Source organism: Polyodon spathula, chromosome 5 (genome assembly GCF_017654505.1).
Source record: "Polyodon spathula isolate WHYD16114869_AA chromosome 5, ASM1765450v1, whole genome shotgun sequence".
In the NCBI taxonomy this organism is placed as follows: Eukaryota; Metazoa; Chordata; class Actinopteri; order Acipenseriformes; family Polyodontidae; genus Polyodon; species Polyodon spathula.
This window is the reverse complement of record NC_054538.1, coordinates 2,218,150-2,241,261: the sequence shown is the minus strand read 5'-3', so window position 1 is coordinate 2,241,261 and position 23,112 is coordinate 2,218,150. Positions and strand designations below refer to the sequence as shown.

The window sequence follows — 23,112 nt, the reverse complement described above, 5'->3', positions numbered from 1 at the left end:
CCATAAATCTGCCTTTTGTTATCTTGTTAGCTTTGTTAGCTTGTTAGTCAATGTTGGGCAAGAAGCTTGTAGACGCAGCGTCTCTATCAATTGTTAGCAGTACATGCAATTTGAACCAAACAGTCTGCTATCTGCAATATTAGTCTCCTTTCAGAAAAGAACACCAGTATAGCTCTGCTAGTCCACATGCGTAGCAAACTGCTAATTAATTCTCGATCCATGTTTTCCAACAATTATGCAGATATATGCAAACATTTACAGTAGGTGTGGCAAACAAAAGAATGGATGTAAAGACAGGGAGACCCCCCCCCCCCCCATATCTGCAGAGTATCATATTCTCTGTAACTTTAACTAAATAATGCATACTAAGTTTCATTACACTTGGATACATGCAAAAAGTATATGAAGTGTTACATACAGTAACTACATATGTACACACGTATGACCGCCTCCACTGTATTAAAGAAATCAGGGATGATAAGCCACACCTGTCTGTAGATTTACCAATAAGAGTTGTTCATTCAGTTATCAGACCAGCATTATATAGCGGTGCCTTTTAAATACACAACCAAAAGATTTTCAACAGAAAAAGGGGCTGATAGTATTTTCTGGATTTTAAAACCTTGTCAATATGCTGCGTGTTTTCAAATGGATTTCCCTATACACTTCTAAAGATGTGACCACTACTTGATCACTCCCTGGCCTTGTTTCAAGACCAATGCCATACCTTAACCAGAAAACTTTTTAAGAGCTGAAAACAAGTGAAAACAAGAATATCACCCCCCCCCCCCCCCCCCATGTTTTGACTGTTTATGTCTCTTTATTGCATGTGCTTTAGTGTCTAGATCTGCTCAGAAACTACCAGTAAAGAATTACAATTGATAGAAGCCATACACACGTTTGATCCTGTCTCGAGTCAAAGTGGTTAGATATACTAGTCTAGGGTAAGCAAACATTTCATGTCCTCTGTTGCAACAAGGTCGATTCTAATCCGGCAGTGCAGTTCATCAAGATTTTTGAAATGTAATTTAATTATTTGCACACAGGATCTCTAACGAACATGGTGTATATATATATATACTTATTACTGGTTTACAACTTTCCATAATGTTAAATTCCTGATCGAATATAGTGGATTTTTAGGGTTAGGGTTAAGGTATATAAAATACATGGGCTAATCTTACACACAAATGATTGTAATTTCGACACGATACACAATTTGTTTCCAACTTGTTATCTAGCTAGCTACAACATATGACACCTATGCGTAGATAGTGGTGATAAACTGTTTAATGAAGAACTGTATAAAGCAGGAGACAGAGTATTTGTATTTATTTTAATACAGGGTCGTCTATATCGACTACATCTTACAGACCTGCTGCTGTAGGTGCAAGTAATGAATTAGTTGGTAGCAAAGGGAATTCAAGCATCGTTTTGCTGCCAAATCCAAAACAGCCGCCTGCGCCATTTACAAGTAGTATATTATACCGATTTTAAAAACAGTGTTTTCAAGCCGCCTAGTTCACAAGTTTTCCCTGGTTACACTGCGGGGACTCGGTTAAGAGAGTGCAGTGCTGTGCTGCTCTTTCTGTGCAGAGGCAGGTTAAATTCAAGTAATATATAGTTGTCGTTTAGGCAACAAACAAGTATGGGGGGGGGGGGGGGGTTATTGAAAGGGGTGAAATTACAGGGGTTAATATTATGTACACTAACAACATTTTTTATCGCCGCCATTCGCCATCTGTGTTAGAATAATTTGTCGTGACGTCACGCCTTATTCCTAAATTGCCACACGTTTCTCGCCCCCCCCCCCCTTAGAGTAGAGATCAGGCGCCCGTGATTATAATGTAGCATTTATATAATTAAAATGATGCACTAATTAGGCTACGAATATTTGGGAATATTACAGTACCTCAAAATGGCCTAGTAACTAATTCTATCACTCACTGAATGGCATTTTAAAAATTCTCAAATGTAATAAATTAATCATATTGTATCATAAACATTACATTTTGACATGAGAGATATATCCCACATGGTGTGATGGCCCGGGCTTTGTCCATATGAGGGTAGAGTGTCTTTACCCACAATGCATTTCCATTCAGTTTGCAAGCAATCCGGTGGTTCGTCACAAATGCGGTCTTCAGTCTTGAGTCGTTAAGCACGCTGCAAGACAAGACTACATGAGCTGTTTTTAAACATATTTTAAAGAATCCGCGTTTTTAATACTGTGTTGTACTTTTTGTATTTTTGGAAATGGGAGTCCCAGCTTTTTTTCGCTGGCTGAGTCGGAAGTACGCATCTATTATTGTGCATTGCTTAGAGGAGAAGGTAAGAGGAGTTTGTTTTGGTCTTGTGTGTGTAAAAACTGTGGAGAAGGAAGCCAGGCCTCGTGTTTTGCTCAGTGCAAAAGGCCCAGCTCGTTATTGTTATAACGTTTAGAATACTACTACTAGCATGCCTGCTGTTTATATACCAGCTGATTTGTGTGTACAGTGAAATGCGAAATCAGAGGCTATGAGGGATTTATGATATAACAAAATTGCATACACAAGTTTGTTTTTGTATTTGTGTGTTTGCTTCTTCAAACACCCACTCGCAGTGCCAGTATTCTCTGGTTCCACAAGGTTTGTTATATCACGTACTAGTTACACAATTGTGGCTTATGGCTTTTGCTTTTCTGGTTCGGGCTGTATCTTTGTGTAAAAATAAAATGATTCAAATCCCACTCGTGTTTGTAAACAGTTGGTTTATGCTAAATAAATCACATGGTTTGTTAGAACCAGTAAAAAAAAAAAAAAAAAAAAAGTCGGCGACCTTTTTGGATTTTCTTACTTCCTACCAGTACAAGTTCCAGGGCCCAAAGACTGCTACCAGTAGTTTAACATTGCAAATAGGGCAGTAGATTGGCCGAAAGTTTTGAGGGGGACGTGGTTAACTGCAGTAATGTTTTGAGCAGCAAAACAATCAAATGCGTTGGTACCAGTAATAGCTTTGTGGTAGTAAAAGCTGCCTTTAGACTAGATTTATTAAACTAGATAGCAAATTCAACTGGTCCCAGTTAAGATTTGTAGATGCTTAACCCCTGCGGTTCTGACACTGTTCACAGATTCTTTTTGGGGGGCGGGGCGAGATTGTGAATTTTACTCATGTTGCATTTGAATCAGCACATTAACTAAATTCAATACTGCATATGGTAATACAAACAAACAAACAAAAAAAAAAACACATGCATTCCCCAGTTGAACGAAACCTCTTTTGAATCAACCACTTGATGAAACTGAAGGTCTGCAAACACGTTTTTGCTGAGTTTAGATAGTCAGATTTATATAAATGTTTAATTTCCCCTGCAGCCAAAAGAATGTAACGGAGTTTGCATACCTGTTGATACCAGCAAACCTAATCCAAATGAAGTTGAATTTGACAACTTGTACCTGGACATGAATGGCATCATTCACCCGTGTACACACCCAGAGGACAAGTACATGCTTCCCTTTTATCCTTGCTTTTAAAATAATTCTTACTAATCCCACACATGTTTTCAACGAATACTGTCTCCCATTAAACCTGCAGAGCTGCCCCCAAGAATGAGGATGAAATGATGGTGGCAATTTTTGAGTACATTGACCGCTTGTATAACATTGTTCGCCCGCGAAAGCTCCTTTACATGGCAATAGACGGAGTTGTAAGTATGAATTCGTTTGGTCCTGTTGCCCATACATGTTTGTTTATCATGGCACTTTGTGTAAATCGTTTTTGTAAATGTGTTTTTTCTTTTGATGGGAGTTAACAGACTTGCTTTGCAGGTCAGTTTGGTATATTGCCTTTCACTTTTTGGCCCTATCTACTTTCAACACCACAGATCAAGAGCCACATAGGTATTCATGGTTCTGGGTTTGAAACCATGGCTTTGCTTATAACTTTTTGTATGTTTACAGTTAACAGGTGGGCAATAACTGTATTAAATTGTATTCTTAATGTGCTTTAAATTAAATTGTTTTATTTTGCAGAATTCTTTTAATTTTTTAATCTCTTATGTTTGCCATTTACTTATTTTAGAGAAGGAAATGTTTATTATGCTTGAAATTGAACACTACTAGAGTGCTGTTTTTTATGTTGGCACATCAAGTAAATCCCTCTAGAGAGACAAAGCACTTCTGTCTATTTTTAGGCTCCTCGTGCCAAAATGAACCAGCAGAGATCCAGGAGATTTCGAGCTTCTAAAGAAGGTGTGGAGCTAACAGAAGAAAAGTCACGCATAAGAGAGGAGGTCTTGCAAAGAGGTAGGTGTTTGGTAATCTGTCTGACATGCTGCTCATTCAGAAACTTTGTAAACTATTCTGGGTCTTGGTAGGTAGAGTAGTTGTAGCAACTGTAGCGTGTCCATACAAGCTGAATGATGTAACTGACATGAGACTTGGGGTTGCAAAATTCCATGTAATGCAGTATGAGAATATTCCTGTCATACTTTTTGCGGCAGGAAGAATACAATGCTTTTACTCAGGAACAGCTGAGAAAATTAATATATTTCAGAATTCCAGATGTAGTGTTGTACCATGATCCAGGGGTTGGTGTACAATTGAAATGCTTCAGCTGAGTATTAAACTTCACAAATGTATTTGTTTGCAGGTGGGTATCTGCCCCCAGACGAAGTAAAAGAAAGATTTGACAGCAACTGTATTACCCCGGTAAGTGTGTTGCCTTTGTATCTACAGTTTGTAAGACTTGTAGAATATGGCCATCTTCGGTATCTGATTTGAGTTCACATGCTGTCATAATAGTGATACACTAAAAGCCTGCGTTTAGTTAAATTAAGAAATTACAATTTGGCATTCTAAAACTATTTCTATACTTGCAAATTGCATAAGCGTATGTATGCTGATTTTCATCCTAAAGTACTTTAGTTGAACTTAATGTTTTGTATACTAAGTGTTCATCTGTCTAATTTTAAGGGGACTGAATTTATGGAAAATCTTGCAAGGTGTTTGCGGTATTATGTTGCTGAAAGACAAAACAATGATCCTGGATGGAAAAACATAACGGTAATTATTATTTTTTTTGTGCATATATTTCTCCCAAATTAAATAGACAATTGTTTCATTGCTTTTATGTACATTGTAAGGTGCTTGATTTAGTTTAATTGGAAACTTTTTTCATAAGCTCTTTGTAGAAATCCGTTGTCAAGTTACATTTTATTTTGTGGTCGCTAAAGTTACTGGAGTATAGTACAGTATGAAAAGTGAAAGTCTGTTAATTGTTTCCTGCTAATGTTTCCATTAATTTTTTTTTTATATAAGGTTGATTTTTAAGAAGTAAAGGTACTGGTAATCACAAGCCTATGAGACTATGTTTGTAATGCAAAATGTTTGAAATTACTAGTGGCAACAAGTGGGGAATTTTGTAACGGTGAAACTGGTATGAAAAATGGAATTGAGGTTGCATAGGAAACTATAGGAAAGTATTTTTTTTTTCTTCCAGGTAATCTTGTCTGATGCCAGTGTACCTGGTGAGGGAGAACACAAGATCATGGATTACATTAGAAGACAACGAGGTACTTTTTAATATACAGTTATCATCCCACAACTAGTCCTGGCCCCTGAAATACCGTCCGTATGTTTTGGATTAAAAAATGAGAAAGCGGAGAAATAAACTCCATCTCATGAGCAAACCAGTATGGCACAGCTTCTGTTGTCTTGTTAGGTTTGCTGACTGGGTAAAATGTACAATCTTTAATGGCATTCAAAATGTACAGTTTGTTTAAAAGTAGGAAGAAAAGCCAGAAGCAAAACTGAATCTGGCTCCACATTAAGCACACTAACTGGGCATTTTAAAATAAGGTTAGCTCCTGTTTATCAGCTCGTTGGAAATCCTGATTTAGGAATTGGGATTTGTTTTGTTGTAATAAGGCATTGATGTGAGAGGAGTTTGTACAAATTAGCAGATTGGTCACTGGCTCACCTGTTTTTATCTCAGACTATTTCAGCTTGCAGCTTACATTTTCAGTGTTATGTAAACTCTTCAGGCGAAAATCTAAGCGCCCTTTAATTTGACCCTACATTCTAAATGTGCTGGTGACCATGTTCTCAACACCTGATCTAATCATTAAGGTGCCATATTGAGTTAATTTCACTTCTGCTGTATAGAAAGTACACATCTGTATACATCTGCATTCTTTAACGATCTTAGTCAAGTTCTACTACCGTGGTTGTTCCAGTAAACAATAACGTTATTAATGTGATCACGGTATCCCCATGAGAAGGACAGTGTATGCAAGTCATGAATGCAGCAGTTTTGAAACCTGTGTAAGATTATCCCAGTAATCATCAGTTGCAAAATAAATACTTAATACAACTTTCTGTCCACTACATGTGTCTTTATGAGTATATTTGAGTAGTTTTATGTTTACAGAGCTCTGAAGTTACTACGTATCACAAAAGACAATAACATTTGTCGTATTTTAATAATTTCTTAAAATATTGTATAAATCTCACAATATCATTCTCTGGATTGTACAATTCACCTAGATTTACATTCAGCCCAAAAATCATGTTTTTCTAAGTGGATTTTATTCTGTAGCAGTTTGAGTGGCCATTGAATACCTTTATGGCTCTTTACTGGCCATTGAATTTCCAGACTTAGCCACGCCGTCATTCTGTATCTGCGTTTCGGTTTGCAAAAAAAAATTAGTACATTTTTTGGGGCCGGTATTTTGAAAACAACCAAATTCCAAACTCAAATTATGTAACTGGTTAATGGTGAGTGTCCGGAATTCATATCTGTGAATTATTAGCCTGTCACGTGGGGGATGGAATACCTGTGGGTTGGATTAAGTGACGTGCGTTCAGACTTGTGTCTTGTCTCTGTTCATCTCATTCTCTGAGATAATGGCAACAGCAAGTGCTACTGCACTGGCAGAGTGGCTGTCTCGGTGCCACGCTCTCACAGTCTTGGAAGAGTGATGTGTTTTTAGGAGCAGGCTGTAGTGTGGGGTGGGGAGGAGATCTTTTCAATTTAAAATTACGATCTAGTTTGGCGTGAATTTTCTCTTTGAAAAGTTGTAATATTTTAGTGAGAAATCAGCTTTCAGTAGCAAAACTTAAATCCAAGATGGCCACCGGGCATGAAATGTAGTCGTGTGTTTTTTTTTTTTTATTATTTTAATTGTAGGTATGTAAGTTTTAAGTAAAAACTATGGATAACCTATTTTGGGTTTTCTTTGTTGAAATCTAAAAATAGATTTAACCACCCTACCAGAAGAATGATACAGAAAGTGCTTTGCCATACTATATCTGACATAAGGCTGAAATCCCTTTAAACTTCCATTACAGCTGGTGTCAAGTGGCAATTTACTATTTCACTGCCACATTGTTTTAACTTCTGGACATATCAACAATCCAGATACATCTTGCATCCATTTTACTTCATGTTTACAAAGCATTGATAAGATCTTCCCTAGACTGTGTTTGGTTTCCCACTGGGACAAGCATTTAAGTGATTGATGGTTATCAAAGCTGAACGCACCACAAACCTACAGTATAATAGTTAGAATGTTTGTGGTTCAGGCCTGTTATCTTCTCAGTGAATGCTATATAAAAGGAGTGCACATGATGTATTTATTTTTTTGCAGCTCAACCGAACCATGACCCCAATACTCATCACTGTTTATGTGGAGCGGATGGTAAGCATTCCTTGTTTGTTCAAGAGCCGCTTTTATGTTGCATGCTATGCAGTTAATGTAGCCTATGTTGTGTTCAGCCATGAAACTGTTTTGTTTTTGACATTAACTGAAGTAATACAAGAGAAACCTAGGTAAAGATAGTACTTCTACTTGAATTGATTTGAAATTGTGTATACAATGCATCTTCATAATGGTGGAGAAACAAAACCTGTACAAAAGCAGATTGTTTAGAGTTATATTTAAATGTCAATTAAGTTTACATTCTGCAGATTTGAATTGTTCACATGTTTAATCAACCAGAGCAGTCTGTGGCACATGTAAAGCCATGTCAAAGTAGTGATTTGGAACCTCCTGGTGTTCTGCATTGTAAGAAGTGTACTTGCTTTGTTGCAGCTGATTTGATTATGCTGGGGTTGGCTACTCATGAGCCCAATTTCACGATCATACGGGAGGAGTTCAAACCAAACAAGCCAAGACCTTGTGGCCTTTGTGGCCAGGTTGGTCATGAAATTAAAGATTGCCAGGGCGTTGCAAGGGAGAAGCAAGGAGAGGCAAGTCATTATTAAATCTTACATATTAGTAGCTTGCTTTATTTATTTATTGGTTTTGGCTTGCAAAAACATATTACTCAATTCATGCAGCTCTACAAATGTATTCACAGTTCTTCTTGCAGTGTGTATGTATGTATATATATATATATATATATATATATATATATATATATATATATATATATATATATATATATATATATATATATATATATAATTTTTTTCCATGAATTTGGTTGCAGTAATTTCTAAAGTTTGTCCTTTGAGTACACATACATAAAGAATGCATCTTTGAAAAGCTTTAGCAATGTAATGAATTGTGTTTTCTTTTGACAGCATGATCAGTTTGCTGACAGTCTTCCATGTTCAGAACAGGAGTTCATTTTTATCCGAATTGCTGTTTTACGAGAGGTATGTTGAGTCTTTTCTTAACTCTTAGGACCATTCGCTTTTAGATGGAATGCACCCCCAGGATTAATTTTTTTTCTACAGTAGCATCTTGGAAGTGGTGTCTTTTTTTTTTTCGTTTTGCTCAACCTAAAACAGATGAAAATCTAAATATCCTTGACAGCGATCGTTTTCGGAAAGTGCTTAAGCAAAAAGTAGATGGGCTGTGAAGTTATTTGAAGCCTGGTTGAAAGAAAGAAATTCAAAAGCCGAGTTTAGATGTGACATCCGTGTAATTGGTGAAGATTTACTAATATGCAATAACAAACTGTACTGCAAAGTATGGTGGCCCAGTAAGTCAAAGAAATGAAGTGCTTATCGGATTTACACGATCACAGGCCTTTAAAGGAAAACGCAATTATAGATAGGTAGTGTCTATACCTTGTTGTTTTTTTTCGTCCATAAATAAAATAGTCTGGATGTATTTGCTACGATTTTATGTAGGTAGAATCTAGTATGTTTGTTTTATAAAGGCATTTTAAATGTTTTTGACTCTTAATTGTTTTCTGTTTTTGCAGTATTTGGAGAGAGAGTTGACCATGGCCAGCTTGCCTTTCCCTTTTGACATTGAAAGGAGTGTTGATGACTGGGTGTTCATGTGTTTCTTTGTCGGAAATGACTTCTTGCCTCATTTGCCTTCTTTAGAAATTAGGTAAGTTGAAATTTTGTCCAAATGAAGACTTGCTTGGTGTGTAGCATCAACACTAAGCACCCCTCCCCCAATCATTATATGTATTTTTATTTATTTAAATGGTTAACAGGTGTATGTGTTTATTTACAGGGAGGGAGCAATTGATCGTCTGGTTGGCATTTATAAGGATGTGGTACACAAAACTGGGGTAAGCTTTTGCATGAGAAGTGTTTCGCTTTAACTACCAAAAAAATGGTACTTGCCAGTGGTACTTTTGACCAGTGCATCCTTGTTTTAGAATGTAGTATTTAAAAAGGGTCAAGAATGTTTAAAAACAAGGTTCCTAATGCCACATACAAGGATGCTAACAGCAGTGCCAATCTTTCTCTTCCAGGGCTATCTGACAGAAAGTGGCTTTGTTGACTTGGAACGTGTGGAGCTGATAATGCAAGCTGTGGGAGTTGCAGAGGATAACATTTTTAAAAAACGGAAAGAGGATGATGCAAGTTGTATATTTATTTTCTTTAGCCTGTTTAGGGAATACTTGGAATCGGAGTGTTTTGATTGAATGAGTGTATAAACTGGAGTGCACATGCAGCTGTTTTACTAGTCTGCAAAAATGACCATTTGTTTTTATGACAATATGTAATAAATAGTTTCAGGCTTGGTTTGCTTTTTTGCAAATTGTATGGCATTTTTGATATAGCACTTCTATTTAATAATGGAAACTTGAAATACAACAAAGTAGTGTACTAGTAGAAATAATACAATCTCACCAAGCTCTTGTGAAAACTGCAATTATAGTCACTTTAAAAATGTATTTAGCCAGACTTCCATGTTTGTGTTACTAGGTGTAGGTCATAGTTTAATTTCCTGTGATGCAAATGGCTCTAATTTGACAGGGTGCTTTATGTTTACTTACAACCCTTTTTCCTCACTACCTTTTTTTAGGAAGGCTTCAAAAGGAGAATGAAAGAAAAAAAGAAACGTATGAAAGTAAGTTGGAAGCTTATTTTGTATCTGCAGCTTTCTCCTAAGGAAATTACTATATATTCTTTTAGGTTAGGGTATGAGCTCATGGTTAATTATTCCCATGGGGATGCATATCCCACCCTACAGGGATACTGTGTAGACGGGTGTAGTTTGTCTTTCACACGTGTTTCTCTTCTATCTAGAGAGCGCCAATTCAAGTGATTTTCTGAGGGTGTATTTGGTAGTATCTGTTTGATGTTGAAAGGCATGGCAGGCAATTATATTTCCCAAAACTTCATGCAGTTCTCTGCTCATTTTGTGTGTTTCATAATGGTCATTGAACACTGTGGCCACATTGGATGCAAGCACCAGCCAGATCTCAAACTGTTTCCTGTGCAGTCTGCATATACCACACCTTTACAACAACTTTTTTGTCTGCCACACTTTGAAAATGTAATGCTTCAGCATTACAAAAAATAAAATAATTAACAATTTTTATTTATTTTTAAAACGGACAACAAAAACAAAGTGACACTGCATACAAGTACAATCATCGGTGAATTACAAAATCCAGTACTGATAAACAGCTTGAGCCCCCTAAGAGGTTGTATAAGAGGAAACTGGGCACTTCCAGTCTAAAGCAGCGTATCCCTCTTGCACAATATCTGCCAAGTCCTTTGGAAGGTGATTTTGTATTGGTTGCCACACAGTCACAAAAGAGTTTATCAACTTTTAAAATGGCTCTCAGCCTTTCCATGGGGGGAAGTTTAAAAACCTCTATACCACTGTGTTTTAGTGGGAGGCTTATCCTTGATACAATTCAATAAGGTCCGATTCTAGCAAGAAATAACTTTCCAGCTCATTTTAATTGGGTGGGATTCAAAGTTAACCCATTGGTAGGCATTCTCAAAAGAAGTATCCAAGGATCTTTTGTTTAATTTGTTATGCAATATAAGTCCTAACTCTTGGATGATCATGTTCCAGAGTTTACTTATTAAAGGACATAGCAAAAAACAATGTATATAAGTACCTGTGCTGTTGACAGTTAATACATAGTGATGATCTGTGGGTTAAGCCTGTGAAGAATATAAGGCGTCCTATAAGTTCTATGCAGGATTTTATAATGGGCCTCTCACCTTCTTACAAGTGTATGTAGTCCTTGTTGAGGTTATGGTCCTAGCCCAGGCTTCCTCGTTGCGTGCTCACCCCAGATCTCGCCAATGATATTGTTTTAACCAATTAACAAGTAGAAAGAGGGGATGATATTCTATAGGGTTGTTTTATTACATAAGATACTCGTCATTGCAGTCTGTAAAGAGAATGGTGTGCAACACCAAGCATCTGTTCTGCACCATGAGGACTCTGGGTCATCGCAAATCCATTCTGAAATAATACGAGCGTGACAAGCCCATTTATAAAAGTATGTTTGGTATAGCTAAACCACCTCTCTGCTGGCAATTGTACTTTCTGAATTTTTAACCTGGCCTTCTTTCCATGCCAGATGAATTTTTTTCCAGATCAAGCACCACCTTTTTTTGTTAATCACATTGGAAGAATTTGCAAAAGTTAAAGAAGTCTTGGGAGGAGAATTCATTTTAATTAAGCTTGCCCGGCAAAACAAAACCCTATCTGCCTGTCCTGCAGATGCTACTGTGCCTTTAACAATAAGGATTGATTGCGCTTCTAGCAGACTGTTGCTGCTTGAAAAAAAAAATCTTGGACCCACATGACAGCTGTGTTATGTGTTGACACAACATTTTTTTAACCAATCGGAGCGTTGAAGGGTCGGGTTTTCTGTGTTATGCACTTGACAGGCTAAAACATAAAAAATGACTCCTAAAACAAAACAATTATTTTCAAAGCAAAAAAAGTGACAATGAATGCAGGGGGTCAAAATAAACTGGCAGTCGGCGTAATCCACCTCGTACTATATTTGCGCTTGCTACTTTATTAAAAAAAAGATTATTTTTGGATATTATCATTGTCTATTTTTTGTCATTGTACTGTAAGGTGGTATATAGTACATAATAGCTATTCATATGCACCACCTTTTGTTGTGGTATCGTAACAATATGCACTCAGGTGCTTGTGAGAGATATTGGGGGTTCATATGTAGAGCGGTGCTGGATTATTATAACAGTTTCATCCCACAGTTATAATGGTGACCAAACATGCGCGAGTACTCTTGTAAAAAAATAGTTAAAATGAACAGTTGCATTCAAAAAATGTAGAACAGTGAAAAACAAAAATAGACGTGCATTAACAAAATGCCGTGAAAGCTTAGAATACAATTTAAATGAACCAATAAGCTCAATAATTAAGCTAAAGAGGAAGTGAAAAGGTTACCGTTTTTTGTGAACAGCAATAACCCTACGTTATCTTTCCCTCGTCAAACCGTAGAGTGCCTAAATAAGAACGGTAATTTACCAGAATAAAAAACAGAAATGAAAACGAGCAACTACATCTAGTCAACGAAAGACAGCACATTATTCAAATTCTTTGTCGTGTAGTTAAGCCAAGTTTATTTTTCTCTCCATAGTCTTATTCGTGTTTTCGGTCTCCAAATATTTGTTGCCTTTACTGTCCCTGAGGGAAGGTGTCACATTCGAGTCTCTTCTACCTCCTAACAAGACAATGCATTAGGAGCATAGATAAAGCCTATTAGGGTATGTTCTCCATGTAAGAAACCTGTTAATAGCACAAAGCGACCATCCAGAGTCTTTTATAACCTTATCAAGTGTGAATGGTAAATGTTTATGAAGTAAAATAATTACTCCTCTACTATGTGAATTATAGGATGAGTGAAAAGCGTGTCCCACCCAATCTCTTTTCAGCGTTTCATTTTCACTGTCTGTTAAAAGGGTTTCCCGTAGAAGGGCAACCTGGACATGTTCCTTTTTCAACGGAGAGAGTTTTTTTTTTTTTTTTTTTTCGCTTAATTAAATTGTTTATCCACTTGACATTCCAGGAGAACATTTTAGTGATAATCATAACCTATAAGATGTAAAACAAAACACAGTATGAGCACAAGTGAATAGCACACACAGAAAAACTTGTTAGGTAAGGTAAATGAGAGATGACCCAGTGCACACCGGGAACAACCAAATAGTCTTTAACTCGGAAAGAAACGCAATGTGGCCTAAGAATATATACAAACAGTAACAGCCTTGTATATTTCCACGGATTGAGTACAAGTAATTAAACACCCTGAAAAGCACTGTTAAATATAATCAGCCCATCCCCAAACAATCTGTTTAGAAAGTGATTCCCAAATAAACCCCAATATTCAAACAGAAGACAAGCAACACATGTCAGAAACACAAAGAGGAAAGGCATGTGATCTAATACACTAAAGCACATGTTGATTAAAAAAATAACCCTACTGAAGGAAAAGTACAAAATCAGGTGCAGAATTAAGTATAGCCATGTACAGATCATATATTCTCTACAAATCCCCCTCCTCAGTCGAACCAGTTTGGCCCCCATTTCATCCAGGATTAGAAGGTACAAAGGCTTTGTTTTACACCATGAACTAAATAATTTTGCCTAGAATATGCATTATTTACATTAAGAACAATATCACCTTAAAGGGCACATAAGGACCCCTCCACTCCACCGTGCCACATGCACCCCAGGCGCTGCCACAATAGTCTACCTAAGGACGTCCCCCCCACCTCTTCATATCCCGACCACTCCTCCAAACTGCCCCCCCCCCCCATGTATGTGTATTTGATTTATTTTTTTTCTCAGTGGGAAATTTGTCTTAAATCTGAAGGAATACAGTATGTTAAATCCAGTTCCCTTTTTCTCCTCCTTGCAGGCAGACAAACCAGCATTTTTGCCTTCAGGACAGTTTGCACCACAGGCATTAGGTAGGAGAGGTGGTGCGCAGCCTGTTGATAACCCAAGACAGGCAGCATTTAATATGAGAATGCATGGACGAGATCAGCAGAATATGGTAAGATTGGTCTGTATGGTGCCATTAGTATTGTTTCAAATGAAAGGATATTTTAAAACGTGATACTTATTTAATATGTTGGCAGTTCCACTTACTGGTTTAGTTTTGGTTGCTCTGGATGTTAAGCTGGTGATTTGTTGGAAGTCTAGCTTTTGCATCACAATGAATTGGTTTGGGATTAGTTTGTTTTTTTGCTAATTTGGAACAGAGTGCTCTTTACTGTATTAACTGTGAAAACAGTATTTGTCACTTGTCATTAGTAGCTGAAGCCAGCATCCTGTTTAGTTTGCAATGAAGTTAACTGATGTGTGGTTTACTGAAAGTACTGCATTCATCTTGTGTTTTAGAATGCTGCCTCTTCTTTGAAAGCCATGATGAAGAATGGACAGCAGGCATGTTTCTTTCTTTATTTTTTAACCTATACCATACATTATACTAGTCCACATTTTAAACTTGTTCTGACTCGTGTGTCTTATGTCTGATGGAATACTGGCTTCAGGTTAATGTTGATTAAAATCAGTGACATATTGGGGCTCTGTTGACAAATTTAGAAATGTATTAACTTTTTGGGGATTTCAAAATGGTACCAAAAAAACTATCTTATTTAATAACTAGGTGGTGGACTGTTTTGGAGCAATTTTTGGTGTATAATGTTTAACAGGTGCCCAATGTCATAGACAGAATGTGTCATACAGGCAGTGCTTCAACAATTTTTGTATTATATGTATTTTGGCATTTAATACATGAAGCACATTTTGATTACAGGCATTTTATAAACTGACTTTAAATTGACAAGCATGCTCTAGTGTTATAGTCAAACATACACACTGGGGCGGTGTGTTTTGCCAATCCAAGTACAGTATGTCCTTGTTACTGTAACTTAAAGGTGGGGTGCAATGATTTTATTTCAGAATTCACTTTTATAGTACTGTTAGGTCAATCAAAGTATCTGTGTAGTTTTAATGTCTAGGTTTTAACACTAAAAATAACTCTGAAGTTGACACCTCTATGAAAAGTCCAGCTCACTCGAAGCTGTGGCTAATTTATGCGTGACATCACACCAGGATAAGCTTGCCACCCCACCCACTGCTTTCCCGCATTACCGCTCGCCTGAACAACGCATCCAGGGGAGCGATACCATGGTAAATAGGTGTGTAATATAGGGTTGCTCCAACACAGCAGGGCCACTGATGTCTCTTCATGAGTTTCCTAAAGAGCCGGTACGATGCCGGCAATGGGTGAAGTTCATGAGGAGTACCAGGGATTGGGATGCTGAGCCCAACAGCAGCTGCTTCTGCAGCACCACCTTTACTGAATACAGCGCTATTAATTTAATGATGTTCAAGGCAGGTGCTGTTAAATTAAAGAAGGACGCAGTACCATCCATTTGTCCGGATGGTACCTGCAGGACAGCAGCATCTGCTAGCAAAGAAGGTAAAATCACCAGGACTTGAGCGGCTGCCAGGAAAAGAGAGGTGCAGAGAGTAGGGGCATGATCCTATCATTTCATTATAATTCTCATAGTGTTTGATGAAAATGTGTATAAGGTGATGCAATTATATAGCCAACAAGCTCCAGTGTACGTTATTAACCCTTTTGCAGTCCATTTATTCAGCGCTTGTCAGGCTCGTCAGGTCCAGTTTATTTTCACACACGCTGTTTATTTTATACGCGTGGTTTAAAATATATTTTTTTTCAGAGTAAAACTGGTTTAAAAGGCACTGCATAGCAAAACGACATCAGTACTGCATCACTAGCCAAGCCCCACCCCTTGTTCGATGTATTTTTTCACATACCTCTTTGTAGACTTGCATACTGATAAATCCTGATCACTCGTTTTATCACCAAAGTCCTCAGTAATGCAATCCAAGTCATTATTTTATTACTGTAACATCTCAAAAAGCTCTGCAAATGTCCGTGATATTCTTTGAGCTCTGGATGCGGAAGCAGCAGTCTCCTTTGTTTATGTCTATGTTATCTCTGTGGTGCAGGGGGGGGCTATCGGATACGCCCCCTTTTTTCGGCTCCTATTGGTCTCACTCGGCCATTGAAAGGTTTTGTCTCTTTTTTTTCCGGAGAAAAAACGACTAGAGACCTGTGCTTTACAATAACTAAAACTTTCAGGATACTTCACGGTCTATGTCTTGTTTTTGCTGTGAACCTGAACAATAAACGCTCAATTTGTTTGCAGTCTGCAGTCCTTGTTTTGTATGCTTCCTATCAGTCACTGATGTTCTGCCCAGTTAAATACCTGGGCGGGAGATCATTAGAGGTTCCTCACCTTTTATTGAGGGTGGTGTAGTCAGACCTTGTTCGATAAGCTTTGATTAATATTAATTGTTGATTTTTGATTTGATTAGTATGAATTGTTTTGATTAATTCCAGTAACACACTAAAGCAGGGATGCATAGATGCAACAATCAAGCGATATTCAAAATAAATTCACAGTCTGAATAAGGATGCTTGGCACAAGCATTTCACTAAAAGCAGGCGTGACAATACTGCAAGAAACAGTCCAATTTAAAAAAAAAAAAAAAAAAAAAAAAAAAACCTGAAACTGACACAAAAAACCTGTCATGTGCTACTTTACCATCAACAGACCACAACAAACCACGGAAGAGAGAGAAGTGCAAATGTAAACAAGATTTACACTGTGAAGCCAATATACATGAAGCAGAAGACCAACATTTCTGATCTGTTTCATTTTAAGATGCTAAAATATCTGAACCTGTAACATCTATTTCACTTCTGTCCTCTGTCTACTGCATTTGTTTACAGCATTGAATGTCCTGGTGTGATGCCACACTCGCGCGCTCTTCCGGGTAGAGGGATCTCAAGTTTTTGAAAATGGTCTAACCACAGATGTGACTTTTTCCACTTTGAGTAACCAATGTGAATGAAAGGACATGTGTAGAAAGGCTTTTTTTATGTCATTGCACCCCACGTTTAAACCTGGTGGATGGTTGTCTTTAGGGGTGGTGTGAGTAAAAGCAGTTGTAATTGTAGTATAATCTGGTAATATATTATGAAGAATGTGTTAAACTGGACTGCTATTTAACAACCTCCGTAGACTCCCTCAGGATCCCGGGACGATGGCAGCCCCTCTCCCTCGGGGGGTGTGAAGAGGAAGGCGCAGGACAGTGACAGTGAACCTGAACCGGAGGATAACATCAGGTACAGTCACGTTGTTTGACAGCAGTTTGTTCGATTGCTGGTGGGGATGAATTCTAATTAATGGCTTTTTAGTTGCCACAGCAAGTACCTTCAGATGTTTTCCTGTGATCCTTTTATATCTGCAAGTAATTAATGTGGAAACACAGAACGTTCTGCAAATTCCTGTGAGATGTGCAAGCCAAAGCTGTTAAATCCAAGGAGCTGAATTAGTATTCATGCAGGTTTTCCTGTTGCAAGTCGGTTTTCCCTTTGGGACCAAGTAGTAGATTGGTTGCAGTCAGTGTTCATCTGGGATTATGCAAGCTGAACGTTGCAGTACTGCTGAAGCTTTTAAAAAAAAAAAAAAATATATATATATATATAATAAAAAATAAATTAAAAAATTATTGAGGCAACAGCTCCATATATGTGAGCTGCTCAATGGAAGTGGCTACTGCATGATGTTTTAGCTCTCGCTTGTTCAACATGCATTTTATTGCAATCAGGATTTTTAGCCATGGAAACTTGTGTGTATATTTTAAATATGTAAGAGACTAGATATTAAGTCAACCTTTTATGTTAAAATGGCACTTTTGTTTCTGCATCTTTTTTAGATCAAGTACACTACGCTCAGCTGGATGTGTGTGTTTTTTTTTTTGTTTCGTATAAATGGTCTTCATTAATGTTCCAAACATTTCATATTCTCCTCCTGTAGATCTTTTTGATGAGAATCTGATAAGCTTTTGGCACTTACACAGCGAAGTTCAGTGTAGAAATTCTTGTGAATGTAAATTGGCTTACTCACAGTTGGATGGGATTGTCATGGATTGTCTTTCTTTTAACTTTGTTAATTTAAATAAGTGCTACATATATGTAGTAAAATGTATCTTTTTGCCAAGCTGGCATTTGCTGTAGTTTGGAATTTGCCCATTCCATGGTGGCACATTCCATATCTGAATATCTCCTAGTCCTTTTAAATTAATCAGTAACCACTTTGCATGTTGGATTCTTCTCCAGATTTCTAGGAATTTATAGATCATGTTTAAATTATTCATATTTGATGCTGTTCAATGTTACTATTGTAACATATACAGAACTTAACTGAATATTATTCAGTCAGTGTTTGTTTAGACTGTATGATTACATGTGACAGATATCGGTTTGACCCCCCAAACCCCCCCCTCCCAACCACCACACCACCTTTCTCTTTGAACTTATCTAAGTGGGAGGAAGGTTGGAAGCAACGTTACTATAAAAATAAGTTTGATGTGGACGCATCAGATGAGAAATTCCGTCGCAAAGTGGTGAAGTCCTACGTTGAAGGTCTTTGCTGGGTCCTTAGATATTACTACCAGGTAATTTTTGTATTGCTGAGATTAACTGTGGGGAAAATGCAGCAGTAGCTTATATATATATATAATTCTTAATGTGAATTTCAAGGGACCAGCAAAAACAAGTTGTATCATCAGTGAATCGAATTATCAGGAGTCTTGGCCAAATGTCTGTTTTTATTGCAGTTACAGTAACCCTGAATTCAAATTGCAATTACAAAGCATGGGATTTCAAATGGTGTCTTAGTCTGCCATTGGAATATTGTTTGTGTTGACAAAAGCAACTTTGAAGTAATCTCTCAATTTCAATGTGTTGGTAATTGAGATGTTAACAGTAAAATTAGATTAACCAAGACATACTGGGAATTGGGGAACTGATTATTAACTAGATTCATTCTCCAAGAGCAAAGCATGCTAAATTCCTAGTACCAGGGGGATAAAGTTAATCCATTACATTAATAGGGAAAATATTCTTGCTGAACTCAAGGCTGCTACACGGTTGTGTATTTACCATTAACGTTAAATATGCACATTTTTGTTCTGGAGCAAAATTGCTTATTTAGGCCTCAGTTTGTTCCAGTTCAACTTCTGTCTGAAGTAAAGGTCTCTTCAGGAGGTGGAATGTTGGCTTGCATCACAATATAAACAGGATTTTTAATTTTTTTTTTCTTTTTTTTTTAGGGCTGTGCTTCATGGAAGTGGTATTTCCCTTTCCATTATGCTCCTTTTGCCTCTGACTTTAAAGATATTAAGGGCATGTTTACGGAGTTTGAGCTGGGCACAAAACCGGTAAGTTTTATAGTATATAGATGCATTGTACATTTCTTTTGAATGCAAAATAAAATATTGTAAACTAATGTTTAATATTGTATAGGGCTTTGTGTTTGTATCGGTTCTCATGAGCGCTGTAGAGCGTAACGGGCTACCTGGAAAAATGATGCTGTAGTCGGGCCGCTACGCTGTGTGTGCAGTTTGTGCAACGGCCAAAAAATAATAATCATGTGAAACATTATTGATATTATTCCTTTATGTGAGAAATTGGTTTGCTTAAATACTTGTTTCAGCTCTCAGTACTCTTCAATGGGTTGGTTGTGACAGCATGTTCTTTAGTTTGGTGCATGTATATAATGTATGTGGAGTCGAGATTGAATTTCACTGAACTTTATTAGCACTTTCCCCCCTTTTGACAGATGAGACTAGATGCTGAATGCACCCTTGATATACTGTTGCAGATCTTTATTATACCAGAACTACATTCTCTCTCTTTCATTCAGTTAGCCACTGTGGCTAAAGTAGCTTAACATTTTAACCACACTGGAAAAACTTTAGCCACTTAACAATACTGTATACAAGTTATAAACATACTGTTTCAGCAAGACCTGTATTTTATCTGAGGGGAGTAAAAGAAGTGTTTAGAAACCCTAATTTATGCTGTTTTTTGATAGAACAAAAAAGGCACTATAATTATATCCATATAATCGTAGGCCATTTTAATGGTTTGAAAGGTAAAAACGGGTTTCTCAGTCGGACAGAAACAATAACAGTATGGCAGAAATCTAGTTTCCCCTCCGTGGAATGGCGTCCAGTCGTTGCTAGGGAGTACTTCATCCTGTGACGCCGACTCTGCACCTACCTGCTGACAACCATAGATATAGAATATTACCCTGACAACTGCTTCCACAAAGCGTGACCATGTGGCTTTCCTTAAAGGTACCACCAAATGTTCATGTCTGAACACTGCACTCTGATTGGTTATCATATTACAGTTAATAAAACAACTCTCTCCTAAGACCAAAAGCCTAAACCTAAGGTCAGAATCCTATACTGCAGCCATTCTAAAGTAGTTAATGTTTGGCAGTGAATAAGTTTTTGTTACTTTAAAAATAAATAAATAAATAAATGACCAGAGCTGTTAGCTTGACAGGAACATTTTCTGGTACTTTTGTGGGCACTGCTAACCATAAGCATGACTTGTCCTGCCTCGCCTCCAGAGGGTAGTGAGGATCTACTTTTTTTTTTTTTTTTTTTTCCCCTGGCCCTGCCCCTGTTCCCACCCCCTGCTCCTCCCACCACCACGCTGTGAAAAATTCCTAGTGAGAACCCTGAATATAATGTGTGTGTTTTCTCTTTCCCTAGTTTAAACCTTTGGAACAGTTAATGAGTGTATTTCCAGCTGCCAGTGGGAACTTCTTGCCTGTCTCATGGCAAAAGCTTATGACCGATCCTGTAAGTGAATCTAATGTTTTCTGGGCTTTGTTCATGTTCAAATGCACACACACAAACAAATGCTGGTGCTTTATATATATATATATATATATATATATATATATATATATATATATATATATATATATATATATATATATATATATATATATATATATATATATATACATACATACATACATACATACACATACACACAGACAGATGTGTGTGTGTGTGTGTATATATATATATATATATATATATATATATATATATATATATATATATATATATATATATATATATATATATATATAAATAATTGTGGTGTATGTAACATTCACTTCAAGTGAAATGGCTTTCTACTAATGGGTCATGTATTGCAATACAAAGCTGAAAGTTGCATGCAGCATCTGCAAAACCTTTTCAAGCTACTCTGCTGTTCTGATCATGCTTCTGTGTAATCGATTTCCACAGAACTCCTCTATTATTGACTTCTACCCCGATGATTTTGCTATTGACTTGAATGGAAAGAAGTATGCCTGGCAAGGTGAGTACCTGAAGCCCTTCCTCCATCTTAAAATGACATTAGAATGATTTCAGTGTGAAGGTTTTTGGTGTGCATTGTGAATTCACTCCTGGGCTAGTGTGGTTTATTCCAGTAATACAAGTACTACATGGCACATGCTTTATTTGCTGAGGGAACCAAAAGGGGTTAGCTCTCTGAATAATTTGCATATGACGTTTGAATTATGATTCAGTAAGTTGAGCCGAGTAATTTCTACCTTTTAATTTTCTTTCAGTAAATTACATTGAATTATATAATTCTCATCTGTATTTCATTACAAGTCTTATCTTCAAATTTTAAATACACCTAGTTCAAAGTACATTTGAGTGGTATTCAGGAATTGACTGCAAGTATTCAATGACAGTCATCTCTTCAGTGCTGCATTTCGGCACTTCTTTGCATTGCCTCATGCAACGTGTCATATGGATATGGATTAGGCAAAATCAAAGTTTCAGATGGCTGCATGCAAGTCAGTCCAGCAGCTCCATGCTGCTCTCAACTTTTCTTTATAAATTCTGCAAGTTCCTGTTACTTGTAACTATTTGTCTTGTATTTCTTTAGGTGTTGCTCTGCTGCCGTTCGTTGATGAGCGTCGTCTGAGGGCTGCTTTGGAAGAGGTCTACCCTGACCTCTCTCCTGATGAAAGTTAGTATTGTGATCCTTCCCTTGGACTTTGCAGTCCATTAAGATTGTTTTAATATGCTTGTCTTCCGTGCTTGGATGAATCTTGAACTAGCTGTTGATTCCTTGTAACACATGGTGGTTGATTGAATGACTGTATATTTGAAGGATGATTGATGCAAGATGTAATGGAGTAATAAAATAAAACTGCCATTTCCTTTTCTTTGCAGTTAAAAGGAACAGTCTCGGAAGCGATGTTTTGTTTATTGGAAAACACCATCCACTGTCTGACTTCATCAGAGAGCTGTACAGGGTTAATAGCACAGAGGTAAACTTCAGCATATGCGTGTAGCAAAGGGAGAAGCCATACTAATGGGGGATTTCAACTTCCCCCATATAAAATGAGAAAACCCGGTGGGGAGCACGACGGATGAAAGATGAAATTGAAATGGTGGAAATGACAAATGACTGCTTCCTAACACAATTTGTCAAGGCTCCGACTAGAGGGGAGGCATGCTTTGATTTAGTCTTTTCAAATAATGAAGACAGAATAACTAAAACAGAGGTCAGAGAACCACTATTAAACTCGGACCACAACATGGTCTCATTTGAAGTGCTTTTTCACACCCCAAAAGTAATGACTAAAGCTAAGGTTTACAATTTTAGAAAAGCAAACTATGAAGGTATGAAACAGAGACTAATAGAAGGAGATTGGAGTAAAACAGGGAAAACATCCACAGAAAAAGGATGGCTGTTCTTCAAAAATGTAGTACTAGAGGCACAAAACAATTATATGCCTAAAGTAGACAAATCTAAATGTAAAACTAAATTGGCAAAATGGTTTAATAGATCAATTAAAAAAAATATTCCGCGAAAAAAGGCACTTTTACAGAGCGTTAAAAAGGGACCAAAAAGAAAGTACACAGAAAGAGTGTGCGGAACTGCAAACGCAAGTCAAAAAGGAAGTTAGAAAGGCCAAGAGAGAAACAGAAAT

The 23,112-nt window shown here is 37.2% G+C and overlaps 1 protein-coding gene across 2 annotated transcripts in view; it reads left to right on the top strand.

Annotated features, from left to right (window-relative positions):
- The first annotated feature begins 2,101 nt into the window (after nt 1–2,101).
- Nucleotides 2,102–23,112, top strand: part of LOC121315410 (5'-3' exoribonuclease 2-like) — a 33,391-nt gene continuing 12,380 nt past the window's right edge. Inside the window, exons 1-24 of one of the 2 annotated variants that reach the window (XM_041249467.1) lie at nt 2,102–2,331; nt 3,354–3,481; nt 3,574–3,685; nt 4,172–4,283; nt 4,630–4,688; nt 4,953–5,042; nt 5,479–5,551; nt 7,628–7,678; nt 8,072–8,229; nt 8,566–8,640; nt 9,195–9,328; nt 9,458–9,515; nt 9,702–9,809; nt 10,259–10,303; nt 14,100–14,237; nt 14,585–14,629; nt 17,308–17,411; nt 17,678–17,681; nt 18,614–18,745; nt 19,403–19,510; nt 20,858–20,947; nt 21,407–21,479; nt 22,059–22,142; nt 22,349–22,446. In XM_041249467.1, the coding sequence (XP_041105401.1) occupies nt 2,257–2,331; nt 3,354–3,481; nt 3,574–3,685; nt 4,172–4,283; nt 4,630–4,688; nt 4,953–5,042; nt 5,479–5,551; nt 7,628–7,678; nt 8,072–8,229; nt 8,566–8,640; nt 9,195–9,328; nt 9,458–9,515; nt 9,702–9,809; nt 10,259–10,303; nt 14,100–14,237; nt 14,585–14,629; nt 17,308–17,411; nt 17,678–17,681; nt 18,614–18,745; nt 19,403–19,510; nt 20,858–20,947; nt 21,407–21,479; nt 22,059–22,142; nt 22,349–22,446 (2,154 nt within the window). In that variant the 5' untranslated portion in view covers nt 2,102–2,256. The remainder of the gene's footprint in view (nt 2,332–3,353; nt 3,482–3,573; nt 3,686–4,171; nt 4,284–4,629; nt 4,689–4,952; nt 5,043–5,478; nt 5,552–7,627; nt 7,679–8,071; nt 8,230–8,565; nt 8,641–9,194; nt 9,329–9,457; nt 9,516–9,701; nt 9,810–10,258; nt 10,304–14,099; nt 14,238–14,584; nt 14,630–17,307; nt 17,412–17,677; nt 17,682–18,613; nt 18,746–19,402; nt 19,511–20,857; nt 20,948–21,406; nt 21,480–22,058; nt 22,143–22,348; nt 22,447–23,112) is intronic. The other variant, XM_041249468.1, reaches the window with a different exon arrangement.